Below are 26,651 nucleotides of genomic sequence, written 5' to 3'. Positions count from 1 at the left end.
TATTTTAATACCAATTTGGTATTATTAGGTATTCCTATGCCTTGAGCTTTCCAGGACCTTGGCCCAAAATGTGCAATCAGAGTACCCATATCGTAAGCAGAAGCTCTGATGGAAATAATTCTACATTTATATTTATTTAGAATAATATGCAGTCATAAGGTATCATTTATTAATCTGTTATCCTCCTCTGTGGGGAGGGGAAAATTGGATCACTGTAGCTACCTTTGAGGTACCACTGTTACAAGCTTAAAATACAACAGCAGAAAAGCATAGTACATAAAACCAGAATAGTAATGACTAAGATCAAGTCAAGAGGTTTAAACATGCATAAACATTAATGGCTATGTGTTTCTGCTGTTTGGGGTTTTTTTCCTCCTCTGTATTTAATAAAATATGTTTGTACCACATATTTGCTTAATGCGTCTTCAGTGTCATTGCTATTTAAAACCATTTAATTTATTAACTGTATAACATCTAAATATTATAAGGTTTTCTGTTTTACTAATCATTTTTTCTGTACAAAAATGCTATGCTAATCAATGTAGGACATTTCTCATAATTCCAGGCCCTTATTATTCGAGAGGTTTTTTTTTTTTTTAAAAAATAAATCAGGGCTTCCCTGGTGGCGCAGTGGTTGAGAGTCTGCCTGCAGTTGCAGGGGACGCGGGTTCATGCCCCGGTCCGGGAGGATCCCACATGCTGCGGAGCAGCTGGGCCCGTGAGCCATGGCCGCTGAGCCTGCTCTCCACAACGGGACAGGCCACAACAGTGAGAGGCCCACGTACCGCAAAAAAATAACTAAATAAAATAAATAAAATAAAATAAAAAATAAATCAGACTCTACAGGAGAACTTTTCTATATCCCTTGATCATCATAACACACCATTTCAGAAGAAAAACAATGAAATCTTAAAAAGAGTTTACTGCTTAGGTAATACTAAGCTACACAACCAACATTTAAAACGATAGACAACAACAAAAAGGAATTTGCCTTAGAGAACTTCTTTCATAGTGCTCAGATATTTAAGCAGGGAAGCTTTTAAGTTTACCTTCAAATACGAAGAGTGATACTTGGGTAATGAGTTGTTTCAGGGAGAAAAACAAAAAAAATATCTCTGTGCGTAAGCCTTCACATCATCTGAACATGACTTTCCAACGCAAATGTGAACAGCACTAGACAGGGGAGGAGCACAGAATTGCTGGGCCTGGCATCTGGTCCACCTGGGGTCCCCGGCAGCAGGAGCCATGCAAACAGCCCTGCCATCTTCAGTAGTGAATCATATAACAGGTTCAAAGGATGATTATAATAATTAATGAGAAATCTGGCTTCAGTGCAAAATAAATATGTTTGACAAACCAGCTGACCACTGTCGAGACAGCCACTTGGCATTAGACAGCTAACTTATGAGGGAGGGTGTCTTAACCAAAGGTCTCCAGAGGGAACAGACCAGGCCTAGGACAGGACTAACTGATCACTGCTCAGTGCCACCAGCAGAAATGAGCACCTGCGACAAGGAAGCATCTGGTTGGTTCTAGGAGGTTCTAACGATGTGTGTCCAGGTCTGAAAACCAAAGCAAGTCCTGACTGAAAAGTGAAAAAGCTGCATAAAATTTAGCATCCTTTTCCTTGTAATTGGTTTAAATTACTATAGTTTGATGCACAGGCCCTTGCTTAGTCAAATTCTAACCTTTCCAGATGATCCAATGCAGGTATGAAAATAAGTCATTGGGTTTCTGGCCTTGCGGTTAAAAGAAGTTGGAGCTTAATTAAATTACTTCAGGTACACCACCTGGTTTAAACCAAATGGACATCATTTTTCTATTTGCACTGATTTTTATATGAATCTGCTCTCATGAAAGAGCTTGAGGTACATGCTTCAGGAACTAAGCCATTTACTGTTCTCCAAGGAACCATAGAAATGGCATAGACAAAGGATTTGAATAGGAGTGAGATGATAAAAATGAGTGCAGTAAATGCAGATTTAACAAGCAAAGCTGCTAATTTTTAAAAAATCAAACCCAATTTCATTATTTATTTATTTAGCCTCGCCGCACGGCATGCAGTATCTTAGTTCCCCTACCAGGGATCAAACCTGTGCCCCCTGCAGAGTCTTAACCACTGGACCGCCAGGGAAGTCCCCTTCATTATTTATTAATATTTGCAAAGAGAGAACATATTCATGTTTTCAGCGGTTGATAACATTTTCCCAACCAAATCCCTTGTTTCGTGATCTGCCTCATTGAGCAGTTCATGTCCTCGCTTCCCAAGGTAATAACAATAGTTTCCACTGAAAAATAATGGCTGGAATTATTTGAAATTTTGGAAAATGTTTTGGGTCCTTGTTGATAGGGACTTCAAGTAAGTGTTCTGCTCTGTCACCCTATCCAAACTGTCAAATTCTTCATGTTAACGAATAGGTCCATGTGTCAGTACAACACTCCTGCTTCAGAGTTCTGTCAAATATGAATGTGACTCCACAGAAAATGAATCCTTTGCTTCCTTTTCTTCTAAGCAACCTTTTAAATCTACATCCAGAATTTTGATTTCACACTTTTCAGAGTTTATATCTTTTGAAATGTTTAAATATATTAAGCCTTCATTACCTGAACACAATCAATTTCTCTACACAATTTTCCTCAGCTTTTAGGATAAAAATTAAATTTCATGAATGTTACATGAGAAATGTAGCAGGTATATTAAAATGAAACAAAACATTTCTACTTTTTGTCTCAAATAATGACATTCTGCTTTTCCTCTCCTTTCCCTACATGTGTCCTTCAATGACATGACCATGGATTTTGCTCTTCTCTTTTAGTTTGTCTCTCTTAAAAACTTTTTGTTTTTCTAATTTGGTTGAGGAATAAAAAGAAGTCGAATTATTTTCACATCTCCTGGAGTAAGTAGTTCACTAGGAGCTTCTTGGTGCCTCTTCTAATTTTCCAGTGTATGAATTTCCTGTTGTATTCATGCAACAGTGCATAAACACAAAACAGCCAATATAATTCCCACAGTGAAAATTCTAGATGGAGAACAACAGAAAAAAAATCTGTTTCAATGGGAGAAATTCCTAACGTTGGCTAAGTACGACTTAGTATGTCACAATATGACCCAAAGATGCCAAATGTCAATAAATGTAAACATGGGAAGTATTTACTGAAATTTAAAAGTTTAAAAGTTTTGATTTAATTTTTGAAAACTTTAAAATGTGAAGAAAAGTGCCATGAATTCAAAAATTAAATATGAGTAACCAAACACAAAACATACAAAGTATTACATATACAGCAGATGATCCAATGCCTCACCTTCATCATGAATTTCTGTAGGGGCATAAGGAAAAGAGAGAAAATATTAAATATACATTATTTCAAAGACATTTTAAAATATCTTATTTTTAGACTCCACTGTTCTAAATGGAGTTACATGAACAATAAACAAAAAAACATTCACTGTGTTGTCACAACAAAACTTAATATCAACTACATGCTAGAGAAAAGGTGTAGCAAGCAAAACTCTTTTTTAGAATGCTTTTACATTAGTTCTTTCTTTTCTGTGAAAACATGCTACTTAACTTTAATGCGTGATTCAATTTACAGCATATTTAAGGACCCAAAAAAAGGTATAATCTTAAAATTATACTCTGACAATGCTTTAAAAAATTTTTCGTCTCATCTGTTGCATAAAAATGCATAATATAAACAGCAACCCAACTAACTTAAGTAAAAATAGTGGATTAGAAACAGGTACAGTAGACCATCAATTAATATGCTGTGATGAGCTGCCCATATTTCATGCAAAAATGACAAAAAGCAATTCTTTAGATACTACATATTGTGATATGTGAATTTCCAAGAAAAACTACAAAACTTTTCTCTTTTTCTCTTGACTCAGCCACTTCTCATGATTTACATTGTAACAGCTCTTTTTTTCTTCTACAAAACATAATATGTACATATCGATATATTCCTTCCTTTTTCTTTAGACCCATAAAGTTTCTTTGACTTCTTACTCCTGGGAGAGGTAAACAGATGAAAAAGAGCAAAGAAGGAAAAATGATAGTATGTTTCCAAACTTAAGGCTAAATTTAACTGTCAGGTGCATGTACGTCCTACAGAGGAAAAAATACACACATCCACATTAGTCTTAAAGAAAACAGCAAGGGAAAGCTTTCTAACATAGATGTTAAATACCACACTGGTTTCCCTGAAACATACAAACATAGTAATATATGTATATTACTAAATGGCAATTCTATTATGACTGATTTTTTTAATTTTCAATATTATAATGTTAAGGAAAAATTGTAAAGAACTGTTTCATTCTCAGCTTAGAAAATATAGGCTGTGTACATTTTTGTAGCTAATATGATATCAAGATAAATGATATCAAGGAACTTTACTCCCTGTTGATACTGACTAATCACATGCCTACCTGTGACCACTAGTGATGCAGATATCACTGAGGAATTTGGGAAAATCATTTAAGCCTTAATTCAAAGAAAAACAAAAATCCAAAATTTTGCTACAGAAAATGGTTTATAATAGATACTTTCTTCATGAGATTTTGGGGTTTTTAACTGATTTAGGTTTTAGAGATTTTTCTTTCAGAAATGTCTTCAGCCTGATTTTGTCAGTTACCTAGGTTGAACTACTTTAGAATTGTAGAAAATAGAAAAAAAAAGTCATCTAGTTACTGAGGTCTGCTTTTCATAATTTTTAGTTGTGTGTGAATACAGGATGAACAAGTCACAGAGAAGACTAATCTGTATACAGGATAAAATAAAATGAACACTATAAATTAGCAAAAACTAAGATGGCCATCTATAGAATGAGAAAGAAGAGCAGATGTAACAGACACGCATTATTTTCAAGACAATCAGGAACATGAAACATTATTTGTGGCATTATTGAGATTAACTTTTTGTACAAATCATCTATTGGTCCATCTATCTGGCTTATTACATTAGAAGATATTCAAAAGGGATCATTCAAGGGCAAAGAAGAAGTCAAAATATATTAATATATAAAGGAAAAATATGTTATTTTAATCTCAATGTAGACACTGCTTAAGTATGATAAAGAGCAACAGAAAAAGAATGAAAATTAAAATCCTTTACAAGTTGATGATGTGATAGAAAGAGCAAAGAAACTCATGCATGAAGATAAATATTGAAACAGCCTCAATTTAGGTGTAAAGCAGTATCATTTTTATGCTTACAATAAGTTTAATAAGGAAATCAACTATTTACTTATTTACTTATTTATTTATTTATTTTTGCGGTACGCGGGCCTCTCACTGTTGCGGCCTCTCCAGTTGCAGAGCACAGGCTCCGGATGCACAGGCTCAGCGGCCATGGCTCATGGGCCCAGCCGCTCCGCGGCATGTGGAATCCTCCTGGACCGGGGCACGAACCCACGTCCCCTGAATCGGCAGGCGGACTCTCAACCACTGCGCCACCAGGGAAGCCCGGAAATCAATTATTTAAGAGCTAAAATTTCATTAGACAAGATACAGAGATGGATAATTATAAAGACAGAGTCCAGGCATGGTACTTTCTGTCTTAGAAGAAATTTGGGGATGATAATCAACTGACACAGAAACACAAAGTGGGATATTTTAGTTCTTTAGGGCAAAACTAAGAGTGGCAGTAATTCATTGTCCAAGGTTTAGTTTAATTACTTCAGAATGGACAACTCAGATGAAGCTTCAAATGTGAGCAAGAGTTGGGGACATAAGCACCCCCCCATTATGCTAGACTAACATGAAAACCAGGAAGAGAAACAGCAATCCTTATGTTCTAACTCAAAGATGGCCCTGGGAGTCTAATGGACGATAAAAAGAAGCAGAAGTCTTTGGTCTATAAGCATATGTCACTTGATCTAGTAGATCTGAAAGCCCTAAGGGATTTTCTTAGCATATGCAAATAATTACGAGTAGAAAAACAAATCAAATAGCAATACTTTAGTCTGAAAATTGTAATCAAACATCAGACATCAAGAGACTGCATAATTATATTCCATCTGTTACTGGTACAAAGAAAGAAACAGAAATTGAGGTGATGTACAAACTTCCTCTACCATAATTTTGCCTTTCAGTTCAAACCTGGATTTTTTTTCACTGCTATTTCAGGTTTGTGAAATGAAAACTGATTATAAAAATTAATTCCTCTATAAATGGGCCTTTCTTAGAAGTTTTAAAAGAAGCTTTGCTGAAATGTCTTCTTAAAAATTATATAGATAAGGAAATAGTAACAAAGCAACAAAATAAACATTTTGGGGCTACTAAAAAAGAATTATCAAATAGAACAATCTGAGAGACTAGGGCAAAATTTTGCCTCTGGAGTCCTAACATGAAGTTTCCACTGAGGCAGTGAAATGTCCTACCCTGCACACCAAATATCCATCAGACTTAAGCCTCTTTTGTCATCTTTTTTCTCCTTGTATCAAGATGCTAGGATTCTCCATAATCCTCCAGCTGGTCTTCTCTCCTTTGTGAGTGAGGATACATGTGGTAAATTTCATTATGTTGAGAAAAGGAAAAAATATTTCACCATTAAAGACTTGGGTTTGTTGGTGGCTTTTTTTTTTTTCTTGCGGTACATGGGCCTCTCACTGTTGTGGCCTCTCCCGCTGCAGAGCACAGGCTCCGGACGTGCAGGCTCAGCAGCCATGGCTCACGGGCCCAGCCGCTCCGTGGCCTGTGGGATCCTCCCGGACCAGGGCACGAGCCCGTGTCCCCTGCATCGGCAGGCGGACTCTCAACCACTGCGCCACCAGGGAAGCCCTGTTGGTGGCTTTTTAAAAATTAACCATGCTCCCCCAGAATTTTGGAGGGCAAAAGAAATTTAAGATTAACAATTCCAAGTTCCAAACATATATCAATATATACTATCTAATAGCATATGTGGGTATATCTTTGTGAAAAACCTCAACAATTTCTCTTATGATGAAGATATCCTATGTAAATGCTTAACTTTCTAAGACTTCCCCACTGAAAATACTCAAGACTGAACTGATTGACAGCCATGTTGATGGTGGGCCCAGAAAGCATCTAAAAGAGGGTTCCACTTTTAGCCCATGAAAAAGCAATTATACATATAATGATATAGCCTGTGGCAATGCTCTTGCATTACTCAGATTAATGACCATCACTGGCAGCTAGTGATATGTGTATGCTGGTATTTTTTTTATAAGAACTCAGTATAATTTGGGGGCAGATTGGGAGTAACTGTTGTCTTTTTCAACCTATCAACTCTTTACAGATAGTGTCTAAATGGACTGTCTTTTCTCTCATGTGTAAGGGTCTGACATATATATGTATATATAATTATCCAGTTCTTCTTTAGAAGAGTAAAGGAAAATAAACAATTCTGATAAGCTACTATAAATCCTCATCTTTTATCTCTGTGACACATTTATAAATCACTGAGCTGCATGAATGCCTAAAACATGAAGTAGAAAAGCTATTGAGGGCTTTCTTCCTTTCCCACCTTTCTCTCAATCAAAAACCAACAAATTGATCTCTACAGAGAGTATGTGGATCATAACGACCTGAGGACCTATAAAGCCTGCCCTATACTCAGAGCACCACCTACCTAGAAAAAATTGTCTTTATCAGGATATAGAAGATTCTGTATATTTTTTTCAAAACCATTTCAAACATGATTGAATCTTGATAACATGAGAGCACTTCATAGACCCTCACATCATAGTAGCTGCACAAAAAAATGCATTATTAAAACTACTCTCAGAAACATTTGAAAGGATTTTGTATTTTAATAATTCCAACAGCATCAACATATTTTTTAATATGTATGAGACATAATTTGGTCTACAGACAATGCTTCACATACATCAATATGACAATGTTTTCCATCCCTTTATTGTCCCCAGCTCCATCCATGACTGCAATCCCAGGCCTCCATGTTAGAAACCAATGCTAGAGGTTAGGGGGCTAGAGGGCTGAGGGTGGAGTAGATGGAAATAACAATTCATCACGTTTTAATCCAGAACTCACAAATGTTATTCGCTCTTGAAGTATGAAGAGCAGCATTTGATTACTCAATGAGCTCTTGATTAAACACAAATGCCCAAAGGTGCTCAAAGAGGCACTGGAAAACAGCTAGAGGGTGGAAGAGGGGAGGGAGAGCGAGAGATTGACTGACAGGTGACGAAGTTTCCAGAATGATGCTATGAGAAAATTTATAAAGAAGCAAATCTAATTTTCAATATATTTAAGTTTTATAAGGCTTCTAAAAGTCTCAATCTGGGGTTGTCGCCTGTGTTCTGTAGACAAGCAAATATAACGGGGTGTTAAAATAGGACACCTGTTTCAGAACAAAGTAGTGGCAAATACTCTCATATTCCAAATCACACTGTGATACCACCCAAACAGGGACACCAAAGCAGGTGGCTGAAAATCCAACTACTGCCCTAAGCTGGCCCCCAGCTCCAGTCTATCAGGAGAGGTTGGAGAGCAAAGACATGGTTTCTTAGAGAGAGGTGTTGGTTGGCTTGGAGTCCTGTTTCCCCAGAGCTTGCCCTTAGCTCAAGCCTAGAAAGGGTGGCTTCAGGGATACCTGTGTCCCAGCAGAGTAACGTTACAACTGGGAAGTGACCACACTGCCAAGAGCAAATGGGGGCCACACTAGATGGAGCCAGCCTGGGACTGCCTTCAATGCCACCAAGAGACCAGGGGTGAGGAAGTCATCACCACTGATCAGCTAGAGGATGGGGCATGTGGATGCAGCAAGAGAACCCCAGCACAGAGGCTTCCCATGACAGAATCTCCACTGGTCGCCTCCCAACTACCCAGAGAGAAAGTCAGCTGAAAACACCTGACCAGCCCGATGAATGACAGGCTCATCAAAGAAGACCTGCCTGCCAACTTTCCTCTTCTCCTTGCCAGGACACCCTAAGAGGGTCAGAAGCCGCAAGCAATGCCCAGGCGTGTGTGGAAACTGGCAGAGGGAAGTGAGATGCAGATTCCTCCCTACCCCCCGCCCCCTCCGGGCTCCTGCCGGGAGAGGCCTGAGCTGTCCCAGACCCTTAACTAGAATTAACATCAATAGTGCTCCACTACGCAGGACTGGGCATTTTAATTACTGAAATGAGACTTGTGTGACTTGAAATGGCTGGGGGGGGGGGTGTTTCATTGTCTATGAGAAAACATAGAACCCGTCCTAATTTAACCCAGGGCACACAGGAGAATGAGCCCCCAGAGCAGGTAGGTAGGCAGGGGATTAAACTGTTTTCTGTTGCCCTGCAAGTAACAGAAAAAGGTAACAAATTCTACCTGTGACAGTAGACTTTCAAGCTCCCTATGGCAAGTGCATAAGATTTGACCTATACGGGTCTTCAAAGAAAGAAACAGCTCAAATCTAAAATTTACTGAGATCTATACATATAGTGATTATCAGTTACCTAGAGCAAATCCAGCTGGATATTTTCATTATATGAAATCTCAGTGAAGGTACATTTCAGCATTGATATGTCTTGTCATTAAGATAACAGTAATATTTTAGAACCAGAAGGGGCTAGCCCAGATTCTAATCCTATAAACAAGGAGACGAGACGAATGCCCACAAATAGCTGACATAGGTTATGAAGTGAGTCACAGAGCTGAACTGCATGACCGTCAGCTCAATGTTACCTCCAATACTTTCTCGGAACCAGAAAGCAATCTCTAAGGTAAAGGTATGCAAATAAACCTACCAAGAATAAATTCTGAGATGAGAAATCCCTATGAAAATGAGAGGGAGAAAATCCACATAGCAAGGCACTTCAAAAAAGCAACCAAATGCAGAGGAAACAATGGGGATGCTTCTAGACAGTGGTAGAAAGGGGGTTTATTCATTTAAATATTCTATTTCCAAGGGAACTAAAGTGGCTTGAGTGGCTGGCTCAAGAACTACTGATTTGGATACAGCACAGGAATACTGGAACGGAAGTGAAGGGATAAAAAGATGAGACAGGGGCCTCCCTGGTGGCGCAGTGGTTAAGAGTCCGCCTGCCGATGCAGGGGATACGGGTTCGTGCCCCGGTCTGGGAGGATCCCATATGCCGCGGAGCGGCTGGGCCCGTGAGCCATGGCCGCTGGGCCTGCGCATCCGGAGCCTGTGCTCCGCAACGGGAGAGGCCACAACAGTGAGAGGCCCACATACCGCAAAAAGAAAAAAAAAAAAAAAAAAAGATGAGACAGGGACTTCTTTGAGGATGGCTAATCTTGGGGAAGGAGCACAAAAAGGTGAAGCACATGTTCTTAGAAACAGGTTTCCATTCCCAAGACAAGAATTCGGATCAGAATTTTAACTAGAGGCAGAGAAGAGAGGAAATTTCAAAAAGAAAGAGTTGAACAAAATTAATAATAGCTTAGTTATGAAGAAACAGATGATGAATTAAAATTATTTCCAGAGTTATAATATAGAAGTAGTAGTTCTCAAAAATCCATACATGGGTGTCATCATCATGGAAATGGTAAATTTAATAAACAAAACTTTCTTTAAGTATAAAGGGCTGAAAGAAGTTTAGAAAACAGGGCAATTGTTTGGGAAACACAAGTGAAAGGCTACTGAAAAGACAGCAAAAGTCTCAAGATGTTCCCTCAGTGGAACTGCATCCCAGAATCAGGGAAAATAATGAAAGTAAAATGAAGCCATCAAGTAAGACAGTATTAGCTGATTCATCATACTAAGTCACAGGGCAAATAAGAACAAAACAACACAACAGTGAAGGGCTTCACTGTTTTGCACACAAAGTGAATCAGGAACATGAATGTTGGTGAAACTCTCATTTCCACTCAGAATTACAAGGAGTTCAGAATTGGAAGGATCTTTCCCTTTCCCTCTGTCCCCCTCCCTCCCTCCCTCCCTCTCTCTCAACAGTTGAAGAAACTGAGACCAATAATAGTAACATAGGGCTTCCCTGGTGGTGCAGTGGTTGAGAGTCCGCCTGCCGATGCAGGGGACACGGGTTCGTGCCCCGGTCCGGGAAGATCCCACATGCCGCGAGCGGCTGGGCCTGTGAGCCATGGCCGCTCAGCCTGTGCGTCCGGAGCCTGTGCTCCGCAATGGGAGAGGCCACAACAGCGAGAGGCCCGCGTAACGCAGAAAAAAAAAAAAAAGAATAGTAACATAATTTGGCCACGTCACACTTTGTCACACTGTTGGTCTCCAAATTAGCCTCCAGAATCCTGCAACTGTTAACTTTCTTTGTGATATTTTCTCATTCACCTTCACTTTTTAAGATTGTATGAATATGTATAAAGCCTTTTCCTATAGCACATGGAAAAATATGAGAGCTAAGCAGTAGGATTCTAAGATTAAACAGTCAAGATTTTTTGGTAAAAGATACACAATATTAATAATAAAAGCCTTCTCGTTGACCAGAAGTCTATCATAACGATAAAGCTGATTACATAGAGACTATAATGTTCCAGGGATAGAGAATATTTTAATAGATTCCATTTCAGAAGAAGAAAACTAGAAACTTATAAAGGTTCTAACTGGAGACTGGTAAAATATGTGCTGATTACAACAGAGCAGTTATTTTGAATACTCATAGTACCAGCCACACTAGGAAGCAAAACAAAAAGATTAGAGGCAACAGCAAACATGCACCCATTTATATCACGATCTCTTTGTAAATACGTGGAAACACATACCCATTTTTTCACATCAACTTTCTGTGGAAAGAAAAAGCCAAAATAGTAACAAGCAAACAAATAAGTAGCTAGCAAGGTTTTAATTGCTGTCATTTAAATAAAGTGAAATGTGGTCCCTGCACCAAAACCTACTTCCAATTCTGAAGGATACGAAACAGTATCCAAACTTTTAATTAATAACATTTAATCTCCTCAAACAAACAAACGTTTTCAATTAATTTACTAATCAGAACTTCAAAAGGCATTAGGCTGAATATGTACCAGGTACATGAAATAACAATAATCTAATATATTCAAAAGCAAATGTGAACATTTACCTAATTCTCAAACCTACAGGCCTTTGATTTAGGAACCACTATTCTCCTCTAACTATAAAAATGTATTTAACGAAAAAGATCAGTTTAGAAATACAGCATCTGACTATAAATCTCTGATGAAACAGAAGTAACATTTCTCTTAGCCCAATCTTTCTAGCATTATATAAATGTTCACAGTATAACAAAAGGCATGCTTTGTCAAATAATTCTGAAACTGCATCAGAATCCAAGTATTGTTTAAAATGTATTTATTAATGAATGCATGTTAGTCTCATAACCATTATATGACTCTTTAAAAATTAAGTGAATATAATTATATCCAAAGTGTAAAACAGAATAAAAAGCCATATGTCAACGACTGCCTCTACAAGGCCCTAAGATTCCTAGCAAATCAATCAGAATTTAAAAATCTCAACACTGAGGGATATACTCTCTCTCAAAGGTAAGTTTCCATAACCAACCTCCCTTCTTCAGCACATATGATTGGGGATCAGTGAAACGTGAGGTTTGCTTCAGACTCTTCATGCATTTACATTTACTTGCAATTTTTTTTTCTTTAGAAAATTCATTAATCAGGTCCAAAGCTCATGCTACTTCGCCATAACTAAGAATCTCCACTCCTTATTAACAAGCTTCAAGAAGGAAATGTGCATAAGATGCATATACATTGTGATTACTTTTTAAATGCTATAAAGTGATATAAAAATATCAACCTAAATACACACGTGGGATGTTTTGAAGGCCCAGTGAGATTCAACAGATTCAACAGATTACTTACAACAGAGCATTTTGGCTTCATCAATAATTTATTTAGTCTTCAGAAAAATCTCTTCTAAGCCTACCCCCAACCTCTGAATTTACAAACACATTGTTATTTAAGAAAGAATACTTTAATGAATGGAAAGCCCTGGTTTTCACTGTAAGTTTTCAAGATATTTAGCTGTTACCCAAAGCTCAAGTCCTCATTTTAAGCATGAACCTATTAAAGTGATGAATCTATTTCTTTAGATCCTGGGGCACAGGGAAACAATTTAGTCATGTCCAGTATAATATAATTATCATTCACTTTTCTATCTTTAAAAGGACAAATTCTTATATTTATTCTCTTCCATGAAAAATAACTTAAGGAAATGTGAAATGATTTCGCTTTCATGTTTATCAGGAAACCAGGATATGCCATGCTTTTTCAATGATTAACAAAGACATTCTATTATCCCATCATTACTTTCACATCAAAATGTTAAACATACCCACACACACACACACACACACACCTGCATCAGTGCAAAGATAAAGTGCTGTGGGATTTTCCTAGAAGAAAGAGAAATTTTAATCAAGAGTCACAGTTCCTGGTATTAGTAACAGAAGCTCTTTAATAATCTATATTACAAAAGTGAAACTTTTTTAAGCAGCAGGAATTAGCAATAATATAACAGACTCAGTATCCAAATACCCAAAGAAAGGCTTAGCAACAGCATGTGCTGGGGGTGAATTTTCAGCTAAACACAGAAGACAAGACAAATGGTCCACAGAGTTAAAAGACTGATAAAGTACAATCAAGTTGTAATTATGCATAAGCGATGCAGAGTAATTTCATGACACATCTCTTATGAATGTTAACAAGAATTATTTAATTAAATGCCTACAAACAGTGCAGAAGAGAATGATTTATATGAAGCTAATCAAGGAAGGGAAATATAAAGCTCACAATGAACTTGACCAATTTTATAGTTTAAACAGTTACCAAATCCATAAAGCATATAAGACAAATGAGTACTTATTCCAATAATTTTTTATCCAAGTATGTGGGATTTTTAAAAAACATACTGATTCCATTAATTTAGAGAAAATAAATATTTTACCATCTGTAGGAAACTGCATTAACTATTTTAAGACCAACAAATGAGCAAACTTATTTTCAAATAAAAACACAATTTCCATTAAGGAAAATAAAAGTCATTTAAATAGCAACTTGACTAAGCAGAGAGGACAGAAGTTAAGAACATAATACAAAAGTAATTAATTATAAATTATATCATATGAAAGGTGGAACATTCACATGACATCTCCATTTTTGTATTCATATTTTAATATGTACATTTAATTAGTATATTTTAATAATTTTAAATATATTTAATTAATATAGAAGTTATAAATTAGGGCACAAAACATGAACTATTCCATACCTATAAAAATGAGTTTGGCTGCTTCTTGCAAGTTGCTTATTTTACTGTTTAACGTAAAGAATGTTATTAAATCTATAGGTCATATAGTAAGAAGTTACTATGTGCCAGGCTTTGAGCTGAACACTTTACATGTAATCTTACTGACTGTATTTTATACATGAGGAAAAAAATGACATATAAATGTGTTACACACTTTCCTCAACAACAGCAACAAAGTTGTTGGAAAAAAAGGGTGGAGCTTGATCTTGAAATTGGGTCTTTAACTTCAAATTCCCACTCTCCTAAGCTCTACTATGTATGTCAAAAACAAGATACATCATCTTTTTTCTCTTTTGTTTCAGATTTTTAGTCTCTATTTAATTTGGAATTATTCACCAGCCTATTTCTTATGGTAAGTGCCACCTAATACAATGTGTTAACATCAAGATAAGAGAATGTAAAATGAACCTAGAGATTCTTATGATATCGAACATGTTATTTAGTTTGTTTTTCAAATAGCATGTCCGGTTTTTCACATAGATAAATTTCTAGATAATTATGACACAACAATAAAATATCCGACATAAATATAAAGTTTTTAATATCAAAGCATAACATAAGAAAAGTAATTGAAATATTTAATACATACCTACAATCCATTACCCTGCTAAGGTTTTTAAAATAATAAATTAGAGAAAAGTGAAAAACAAAATCTACTCTACCCTATAAGTAATTCTCCACCACACAGGTTGTTTATTATTAAGATTGGGGGGAAAACTTGAAAAATTTGCACACTGTGTTCCAGGATTCAAAATATAATGAAGTCGTTTCAATTTTCTAAAAGTAAAACTATGATTTGGAGGGCCCACATTTTTAGTAAATACAAATTCAGAAAAATATATAAATCATGAGTATATAGCTTCACAAAACTGTACTAGCAAATAAACAAACCCATGTAATCATCACCCAAAACTAAAAATAGGATACAACGTACAACCTAGAAGCTGCCTTCATGCTCTCTCCAGTTAACTATTATTCTATCATCATTAATTACTTTTCTAATTTGGAAATATAGACTATGTTCTCTTTTTATCTACCTCCTTTAGCTGACATTAGGTTTGTAAGATTCATCACACTGTCGCATGTAGTAGTAATTAATTCATTTTCCCTGCTTATCATATTCCATGGTATGAATATGTCACAATTTATTTATCCATTCAACAGTTGAACATTTGGGTTGCTTCGTGCTTAGGGCTATTACAAGTAATTCTACAGTGAATATTCTTGTACATATCTTTTGGTGCATACAGGAATATATATCTATTAGGTATATACCAGGAGTGGAATTTCTTGGTCATGGATCTATAAATATTTAGCTATAGCAGATACTGCCAAAGAGATTTCTAAAGCAGTGGTAATCATTTAACTCTCATCAGGAGTGTATGACTTTCACTTGCTTCACATCTTGACAATACTTCTAGTCTTTTAAATTTTAGATCTTCTGGTGGGTGTGTAGTAATACCTCATCACAGTTTTCATCTGCATTTCTCTGAAGCCTACTGTAATGAAGCATTTTTCCATATGCTTTGGATATTTCGAATATATCTGCTGTTAAGAAGTATTTGTTCAAGTCTTTTACCCATTTTTCCTATTAGGTTGTCTATTTTTGTTCATACTGATTTCCCAAAATTGTTTATATTTTTCAAGTATTCTCTCCCAGTCTGTGTCCTGTCTTTTCCATCTCCTAATGGTAACTCTGATGACAGACATTCTTAGTTTTGGTACAATTTCTCCATCTTTTCCTTCATTGCTGGTGCTTTTTGTATTGAAAAGATCCTCCTACATTATTTCTGAGAAAATTTATTATCTTAACTCTTACCTGAGACCTCAATCTGTTAGGTATTGGTTTTCTGGGTATATGGTGCTAGGGAGGGAATTCAGATTCATTTTCCCCCTCATTCAGCTGTTCAGTTGACCCTGCACCATTTACAAAAAGATAATTCTTGCCTCCACTGTACTGCCTTGCCACCTCCATCATAAATCAAGTTACTAACATGTGGAGGTATTTATGAACTCTCTTCTATTTTGGCCTATTTTTCTACGCCTGTGCTAATACCATACTATCCTAACCACTGTTCCATCAAAATAAGTTTTGATATCTGGTAGCCAAAGGCCCCAACTTTGTTCTTTTCTTCAATATTATATTTGTTAATATTGAACCTCTCTATTTCCTATAATGTTCAGAATAGACATAAATTTTCATGCACACAAAAAGAAAACCCGCTGGGATCTTGATCGCGATTGCATTGATTGACAGATCAATTTGGAGAGAGCTGCCATCTTTATAATATTCAGGCTTCCAACACTGTATATCCCTCTTTTGTTTAGGTCACCTTTAATTTCCTTCAAAATGCTTTTCGATTTTCTATGGAAAGGTTTACATATCTTTCATTAGAATTATTCCTAGGTACATGATGTTGTATTATACCAATATAAGTAGACTCAGTTAGAAATTTTTATTTTATGTTTCCTTTTTGCTAATATATAGAAATATAACTGACAATTTATACTGAGTTCTAACTTTACTAAATTCACTTTTTAATTCTAATAGTGCCCACCTTCGCCCCTTTATTTAACATTACACTAAAATAATTCAATATTTCACTGGTTTTCCATTTTACAGATAGCATCTATCAGATTAAAGAGTTCCCTACATTACAAATTTACAATACAAGATTTATTTTTTAAATGTTTTAAAAGTATCAATTAAAATATGTAATATTTCCCTTTATGTCTTTTAATATGGAGAAAGACATTAATCACTTTCATGAATACATTAACTACTGTTGAATCCCACCTTAGTTATAATATGCTATTGATTTTATATATCCATAAATTTGGTTTGCTAGTATTTTGTAGAGGATTTCTGCATCTATGACCTTGATGAATATTAGTGTATAACATATTTTCTGGCAAGGCCTTTCTCATGGTTTAGGACCATGGTTATGTTGACATCATAAAATTAGTTGAGAAGGATTCTGCAAGAGGTTAAGATTGGTATTACTGCTTTCTCAAATGTTTGCTGGAATTTACCAGAGAAGCCATCTGGGCCTGTACTTCTTTGTGGTAATGCTTCTTTTTTTAATAGTCAGCACTTAATTTTTTAAAATATTTAAAAACTGAGATACAATTGATATAACTTTATATTAGATGAATGATTTGATATTTCCATATATTGTGAAATGATCATTACAATAAGTCAAGTTAACATCTATAACCAGACATACTTTCAATTTTTTTTGTGATGAGAACTTTTAACATCTACTATCTTAGCAACTTTCAAATATACAATACAGTGTTATTAACTACAGTAATCATGCTGTATATTATATCCCCAGGGCTTATTAATTTCATAACTGGAAGACTGTATCTTTTGACCACTTTCACCCATTTTGCCTCTCCTACACCCTGCCTCTGCAACCACCAATCTGTTCTCTGTAACTATAGGTTCAGTTTGTTTGTTTGTTTGTTTTTCAGATTCCACATAAAAGTGAAATTATACAGTATCTGTCTTTCACTTGTCTCACTTAGCATAATCCCTTCAAGGTCCATCCATGTTGTCAAAAACGGTTAAGATTTATTCCTTTTTTTTTCTTTTTTTTTTGCAGTACGCAGGCCTCTCACTGTTGTGGCCTCTCCCATTGCGGAGCACAGGCTCCAGACACGCAGGCTCAGCAGCCATGGCTCACGGGCCTAGCCACTCCGCGGCATGTGGGATCTTCCCAGACCGGGGCACGAACCTGTGTCCCCTGCACTGGCAGACGGACTCCCAACCACTGTGCCACCAGGGAAGCCCTCAGCACCATATTCTGAAGAGACTGTCCTTTCTCATTGTATATGCTGGCACCTCTTTCATAAATCAATTGACCATCTATGCATGGATTTATTTCTGGGCTCTCTGTTCTGTTCCACTGATCTATACGTCTTTTTTATGCAGACACCATACTGTTTTTTTTTGTTTTTTTTTTTTTTTTGCTGTACGCGGGCCTCTCACTGCTGTGGCCTCTCCCGTTGCGGAGCACAGGCTCCGGACACACAGGCTCCGCGGCCATGGCTCGCGGGCCCAGCCGCTCCGCGGCATGTGGGATCTTCCGGGATCGGGGCACGAACCCGTGTCCCCTGCATCGGCAGGCGGACTCTCAACCACTGCGCCACCAGGGAAGCCCCCACCATACTGTTTTGATTACTATCTTATGAGCACAAAATATCTTTCCATTCATTTGTGTCTCATTCAATTTCTTTCACCAACGTCTTATAGTTCTCAGTGTAAAGGTCTTTCACCACCTTGGTTAAATTTATTCATTGGTACTTTATTCTTTTTGATGCACTTGTAAATGACATTGTTTCTTTAATTTCTCTTTCTGATAGTTTGCTATTAGCATAGAGAAATGCAAAAAATTTTTGTATATTGATATTCTTATCCTGCACAGTTACTGAATTCGTTTATTAGTTCCAACAGTTTTTTGTTTTTTGGTGGTTTTCTATACATTACATCACATTACCTGCAAGGAGTAACAGTTTTACTTCTTTCTTTCCAATTTGATACCTTTTATTGCTTTTTCTTGGCTAATTGCTCTGGTTAGGACTTCCAATACTATGTTAAATAGATGTGGAAAGAATGGGCATCCTTGTCTTGTTCCTGATCTTAGAGGAAAAGCTTTCAGCTTTGTACTGCTGAGTATAATGTTAGCTGTGGGCCTGTCACATATGGCCTTTATTAAGTTGAGGTATGCTCCCTCTACACCCACTTTGTGGAGAGTTTTTCCATCGTAAATGGATGTTGAATTCTGTCAAATGCTCTTTCTGCATCTGTTGAGATGGTCATGATTTTTACCCTTTGTTTTGTTAATGGGGTGCATCACATTGACTGATTTGTGGATTATAAACCATCCTTGCATCCCTGGAATAAATCCCTGTTGATCACAGTATTGATCCTTTTAATGTATTGTTGAATTCAGCTTCCTAGTATTTTGTTGAGAATTTTCTCATCTATATTCATCAGGGATATTGGCCTATAATTTTCTTTTCTTGTGGTATTCTTGTCTGGTTTTGGATTCAGGGTAATGCTGGCCTTGGTGAATATGTATAGGAGTGTCCCTCTTCTTCTGTTTTTTGGAAGAGTTTGAGAATAATTGGTATTAATTCTCCTTTAAATGCTTGGTAGAATTCATCACTGATGCCAACTTGTTCTTAAACGACATGAGACCACAAAGTCCTTTCTGCCATCAGTTTGGTAAAAAAAACTCACCATAAATTTAATTAAGCAAATGAAGTCACCAAGTAAGTTCAATAATTCACTGAATTATACTTTAGCCCAATTTCCTGTCTTTATTCTGATTTTTGTATTGATCAGACAGAATATTTTTTTGAATTTGTCAAATAATGTCAAACAATGATGCAGATTTACACAATAAAGTAAACTTGGCAATCTCCCACACTATTGCATTCAACTTAAGGAAAATATTTAGAATTTTCACTTGGAAGTTTAAATTTTTTCTTTTAAAATTTAAACTGGGTAACAGAGGACTAAGATCTACTGCTTCCTAAATTATTCCTCTTTTAGAATAGGAAAAGCTCCTGTAGTACTATTTAAATTGCTTTCTGAATTTGTCCAAATCCTTAGGAACGTACACATACATTCAAAACTGCCAATACTTCCATTTTCAAGCACATAATATATTAAAATGGCTTGCACATAAGGTTTAGTGCTAACAAAGTCAAGTGGATGGGTGCTAACCAAATAATATAGTATTCTCTTCATGTAGGCTCTTGCCAGAATTACTAAGTTCAATTAAATACCACAAGTAAATTCAGGGCTTCCCTGGTGGTGCAGTGGTTGAGAGTCCACCTGCCAGTGCAGGGGACACGGGTTCGTGCCCCGGCCCGGGAAGATCCCACATGCCGCGGAGCAGCTGGTCCCATGAGCCATGGCCGCTGAGCCTCCGCATCCGGAGCCTGTGCTCCACAACGGGAGAGGCCACAACAGTGAGAGGCTCGCATACCGCAAAAAAAAAAAAAAAAAATACCACAAGTAAATTCATTAGGGAAAATAAATATTTAAGAAGAGTATGAACAATCGGTGAGGGAAAAAAGAGAAGAAATAAGGTAGAACTAGCCCAATTAAACATTAAAACATTCCTAAAATACAGTGATTAAATCAGTGCTGTTTCGGCACAGTAATAGACAGATGTGTATAGACAGAGTATTTAGCTTAGAATAACCCATCTGGGAATGTACAAACTTAATGTATGACATAAAAGACATCACAATAAATAAGGAAGGAAATCATCTGTTATGAAAAATGATGGGAGTTTTTCTTAGCCATTGGGGAAAAGAAACCAAGTTAAACACACATCTTAAACTCTGGATGGATCTACTATGAATAATAATAAACTCCATATAATAATAAACTCAAATAAATTCCACGTCCATTTACTATAAAAAAGTAATGGGTGCAATGAGGGATATAATGATTTTAACAATTCAGTGCAATCCCAATCAAAATACCAGCAAGTTATTTTGTAGATATTGAAAAACTAATTCTAAAGTTTATATGGGAAGTAAAAGACCCAGAAAAGCCAACACAACACTGAAGGAGAAGAATAAAGTAAGAGGACCAACAGTACCCAATGCCAAGACTTATAAAGCTACAGTAGTCAAGACAGTGTGGTACTAGTGAAAGAACAGCCAGATAGATCAATAGAAAAGAACAGATAGCACAGAAATGGACTGACACAAATAAAATCAATTGATCTTTTTTTTTTTTTTTTTTCTTTTTGCGGTATGTGGGCCTCTCACTGTTGTGGCCTCTCCCGTTGCGGAGCACAGGCTCCGGATGCGCAGGCCCAGCGGCCATGGCTCACGGGCCCAGCCGCTCCGCGGCATATGGGATCCTCCCAGACCGGGGCACGAACCCGTATCCCCTGCATCGGCAGGCGGACTCTTAACCACTGCGCCACCAGGGAGGCCCTCAATTGATCTTTGACTACGGTGCAAGGTAATTCAATGGAAAAACGAGAGTTTTTTCACCAAATGATGCTGGAACAACTGGACATCCACATGCAAAAAAAAAAAGAGGTGGAAGGCGTAGAGCTCTTCTTTGAGCTTCTCGCGCAGTGGGTTGAAGCCCTGCTTATGGAACCAAAATTTCCTCATCTTGCGCCTGGCTGCCAGCCCGCCACCACCCACAGGATGCACCATGCAGTGTCTCCACCGATGTAAAGATCTGGGATCTAGAGTTGGAAAGACCTGTGTTTAAAACTCTTTAATCTAAACCATGTGGCTGACAGGCTCTTGGTGCTCCAGCCTGGTGTCAGGCCTGAGCCTCTGAGGTGGGAGAGCCGAGTTCAGGACACTGGACCACCACAGACCTCCCGGCCCCACATAATATCAATCAGTGAGAACTCTCCCAGAGATCTCCATCTCAGTGTTAAGACCCAGCTACACACAACGGCCAGCAAGCTCCAGTGCTGGATGCACCATGCCAAACAACTAGCAAGACAGGAGTACAACCCGACCCATTAGCAGAGAGGCTGCCTAAAATCATACTAAGTTCACAGACACCGCAAAACACACCACCAGACGCAGCCCTGCCCACCAGAAAGACAAGATCCAGCCCCACCCACCAGAACACAGGCACCAGTCCCCTCCACCAGGAAGCCTACATGACCCACGGGAACCAACCTTACCCACTGGGGCCAGACACCAAAAACAACAGTAACTATGAACATGCAGCCTGCGAAAAGGAGACCCCAAACACAGTAAGCTAAGCAAAATGAGAAGACAGAGAAATATGTAGCAGATGAAGGAGCAAGGTAAAAACCCATCGGACCTAACAAATGAAGAGGAAATAGGCAGTCTACCTAAAAAAGAATTCACAATAATGACAGTAAAGATGATCCAAAATCTTGGAAATAGAATAGAGGAAATAAAGAAACATTTAACAAGGAACTAGAAGAACTAAAGAGCAAACAAACAATGATGAACAACACAATAAATGAAATCCCAATTTTTCTAGACAGAATAGATAGCAGAATAACTGAGGCAGGAGAACGGATAAGTGACCTGGAAGAACAATAGTGGAAATAATTACCACAGAGCAAAATAAAGAAAAAAGAATGAAAAGAATTGAGGACAGTCTCAGAGACCTCTGGTACATTAAACACACCAACATTCGAATTATAGGGGTCCCAGAGGAAGAGGAAAAACAAGGGTTTGAGAAAATATGTGAAAAGATTATAGTGGAAAACTTCCCTAATATGGGAAAGGAAATATTCAATCTTAAGTCCAGTAAGCACAGAGAGTCCCATACAGGATAAATACAAAGAGAAACATGCCAAGACAAATATTAATCAAACTACAAAAATTAAATACAAAGAAAAAATACTAAAAGCAACAAGGGAAAAGCAACAATTAACATACAAGGGAATCCCCGTAAGGTTAACAGCTGATCTTTCAGCAGAAACTCTGCAAGCCAGAAGGGAGTGGCAGGACATATTTAAAGTGATGAAAGGGAAAAACCCACCACCAAGATTACTCTACCTAGCAAGGATCTCATTCAGATTTGATGGAAAAATTAAAACCTTCAGAGACAAGCAGAAGTTAAGAGAATCCAGCTCCATCAAACCAGCTTTACAACAAATGCTAAAGGAACTTCTCTAGGCAGGAAACACAAGAGAAGGAAGAGACCTACATAACAAGCCCAAAACAATTAAGAAAATGGTAATAGGAACATATATATCCATAATTACCTTAAATGTAAATGGATTAAACACTCCAACCAAAAGACACAGACTGGCTGAATGGATAAAAAAACAAGACCCATATATATGCTGTCTACAAGAGACCCACTTCAGACCTAGGGACACATACAGACTGAAAGTAAGGGGATGGAAAAAGATATTCCATGCAAATGGAAACCAAAAGAAAGCTGGAGTAGCAATTCTCATATCAGACAAAATACACTTTAAAATAAAGACTATTACAAGACACAAAGAAGGACACTACCTAATGATCAAGGGATCTATCCAAGAAGAATATATAACAATTGTAAATACTTATGCACCCAACATAGGAGCACCTCAATACATAAGGCAAATGCTAACAGCCATAAAAGGGGAAATCGACAGAAAAACAATAACAGTAGGAAACTTTAATACCCCACTATCACCAATGGACAGATCATCCAAAATGAAAATCAATAAGGAAACACAAGCTTTAAATGACACATTAGACAAGATGGACTTAATTGATATTTATAGGATATTCCATCCAAAAACAACAGAATACACTTTCTTCTCAAGTGCTCATGGAACATTCTCCAGGATAGACCATATCTTGGGTCACATATCAAGCCTTGGTAAATTTTTAAAATTTTTAAAATTTTTCAAACAATATGCTAGTAAATAACCAAGAGATCACTGAAGAATTCAAAGAGGAAATCAAAAAATACCTAGAAACAAATGACAATGAAAACACGATGACCCAAAACCTATGGGATGCAGCAAAAGCAGTTCTAAGAGGGAAGTTTATAGCAATACAGTCCTACCTCAAAAAAAAGAAACACCTCAAATAAACAACCTAAGCTTACACCTAAAGTGCTCAGAGAAAGAAAAACAAAAAAATCACAAAGTTAGCGGAAGGAAAGAAATCATAAAGATCACATCAGAAATGAAAAAGAAATTAAGGAAATAATAGTAAAGATCAATAAAACTAAACGCTGGTTCTTTGAGAAGATAAACAAAATTAATAAACCACTAGCCAGCCTCATCAAGAAAAACAGGGAGACAACTCAAATAAACAGAATTAGAAATGAAAAAGGAGAAGTAACAACTGAACCTGCAGAGTCACAAAGAATGAGGGATTACTACAAGCAAATATATGCCAATAAAATGGAAAACCTGGAAGAAATGGACAAATTCTTAGAAAAGCACAACCTTCCGAGAGTGAACCAGGAAGAAACAGAAAATATAAACAGACCAATCACAAGCACTGAAATTGAAAGTGTGATTAAAAATCTTCCGACAAACAAACAAGCTCAGAACCAGATGGCTTCACAGGAGAATTCTATCAAACATTTAGAAAAGAACTAACACCTATCCTTCTCAAACTCTTCCAAAATATAGCAGAGGCAGGAACACTCCCAAACTCATTCTACGAGGCCACCATCACCCTGATACCAAAACCCTACAAAGATGTAACAAAAAAAGAAAACTACAGACGAATACCACTGATGAACACAGACGCAAAAATCCTCAACAAAATACTAGCAAACAGAATCCGACAGCACATTAAAACAATCATACACCATGATCAAGTGGGGTTTATCCCAGAAATGCAAGGGTTCTTCAATATACACAAATCAATGTGATACACCACATTAACAAACTGAAGGGAAAAAACCATATGATCATCTCAATAGATGCAGAAAAAGCTTTTGACGGGGCTTCCCTGGTTGTGTGCAGTTGTTGAGAGTCTGCCTGCTGATGCAGGGGACATGGGTTCATGCCCCAGTCCGGGAAGATCCCACATGCCACGGAGTGGCTGGGCCCATGAGCCATGGCCACTGAGCCTGTGCTCCGCAACAGGAGAGGCCACAACAGTGCGAGGTCTGCAGACCACAAAAGAAAAAAAAAAAAAAAAAGCTTTTGACAAAATTCAACCCGGGGCCTCCCTGGTGGCGCAGTGGTTGAGAGTCCGCCTGCCGATGCAGGGGATACGGGTTCGTGCCCCGGTCTGGGAGGATCCCATATGCCGCGGAGCGGCTGGGCCCGTGAGCCATGGCCGCTAGGCCTGCGCATCCGGAGCCTGTGCTCCGCAACGGGAGAGGCCACAACAGTGAGAGGCCCACATACCGCAAAAAGAAAAAAAAAAAAAAAATTCAACCCGCATTTATGATTCAAACCCTCTGGAAAGTAGGGATAGAAGGAACTTACCTCAACATAATAAAGGCCATATATGACAAACCCACAGCCAACATCGTTCTCAATGGTGAAAAACTGAAACCATTTCCTCTAAAATCAGGAACAAGACAAGGGTGCCCACTCTCACCACTATTATTCAACATAGTTTTGGAACTTTTAGCCTCAGCAATCAGAGAAGAAAAGGAAATAAAAGGAATCCAAATTGGAAAAGAAGAAGTAAAGCTTTCACTGTTTGCAGAAGACATGATACTATACATAGAGAATCCTAAAGATGCTACCAGAAAACTACTAGAGCTAATCAATGAATATGCAGAGTAGCAGGATACAAAATTAATGCACAGAAATCTCTTGCATTCCTACACACTAATGACGAAAAATCTGAAAGAGAAATTAAGGAAACACTACCATTTACCACTGCAACAAAAAGAATAAAATACCTAGGAATAAACCTTCCTAAGGAGACAAAAGACCTGTATGCAGGAAACTATAAGACACTGATGAAAGAAATTAAAGATGATACAAATAGATGGACAGATATACCATGTTCTTGGATTGGAAGAATCAACATTGTGAAAATGACTATACTACCCAAAGCAATCTACAGATTCAATGCAATCCCTATCAAACTACCAATGGCAGTTTTCAGCAAACTAGAACAAAAAATTTCACATTTGTATGGAAACATAAAAGGTCCCAAATAACCAAAGCAATCTTGAGAAAGAAAAATGGAGCTGGAGGACTCAGAATCCCTGATTTCAGATTATATTACAAAGCTACAGTAATCAAGACAGTATGGTACTGGCACTAAAACAGAAATACAGCTCAATGGAACATAACAGAAAGCCCAGAGATAAACCCACACACATATGGTCATCTTATCTTTGATAAAGAGGGCAAGAATATCCAGTGGAGAAAAGACAGCCTCTTCAATAAGTGGTGCTGGGAAAACTGGACAGCTACATGTAAAAGAATGAACTTAGAAAACTTCCCAACACCATACACAAAAATTAACTGAAAATGGATTAAAGACCTAAATGTAAGGCCAGACACTATAAAACTCTTAGAGGAAAACATCGGAAGAACACTCTTTGACATAAATCACAGTAAGACCTTTTTTGACCCACCTCCTAGAGAAATGGAAATAAAAACAAAAATAAATAAATGGGACCTAATGAAACTTAAAAGCTTTTGCACAGCAAAGAAAACCATAAGCAAGATGAAAAGACAACCCTCAGAATGGGAGAAAATATTTGCAAACGAAGCAACTGACAAAGGATTAATCTCCAAAATTTACAAGCAGCTCATGCAGCTCAATAACAAAAAGACAAACAACCCAATCCCAAAATGGGCAGAAGACCTAAATAGACATTTCTCCAAAGAAGATATACAGATTGCCAAAAAACATATGAAAGGATGCTGAACATAACAAATCATTAGAGAAATGCAAATCAAAAATACAATGAGGTATCACCACTTACCGGTCAGAATGGCCAATCATCAAAAAGATCTAGAAACAATAAATGCTGGA

At 37.3% G+C, this 26,651-nt stretch overlaps 1 protein-coding gene across 1 annotated transcript in view; it reads right to left on the bottom strand.

Annotated features, from left to right (window-relative positions):
• The window catches only part of RYR2 (ryanodine receptor 2), a 727,841-nt gene that overhangs the window by 427,654 nt on the left and 273,536 nt on the right, over positions 1–26,651 (bottom strand). The window contains exons 4-5 of the mRNA XM_060096737.1: positions 11,660–11,680; positions 3,304–3,318 (exon numbers count right to left, since the gene is read on the bottom strand). Of these exons, the coding sequence (XP_059952720.1) occupies positions 3,304–3,318; positions 11,660–11,680 (36 nt within the window). The remainder of the gene's footprint in view (positions 1–3,303; positions 3,319–11,659; positions 11,681–26,651) is intronic.

Source organism: Mesoplodon densirostris, chromosome 1 (assembly GCF_025265405.1).
Source record: "Mesoplodon densirostris isolate mMesDen1 chromosome 1, mMesDen1 primary haplotype, whole genome shotgun sequence".
In the NCBI taxonomy this organism is placed as follows: domain Eukaryota; kingdom Metazoa; phylum Chordata; class Mammalia; order Artiodactyla; family Ziphiidae; genus Mesoplodon; species Mesoplodon densirostris.
The sequence above is the reverse complement of the archived record's forward strand: the minus strand, read 5'-3'. Positions and strand labels throughout refer to the sequence as shown.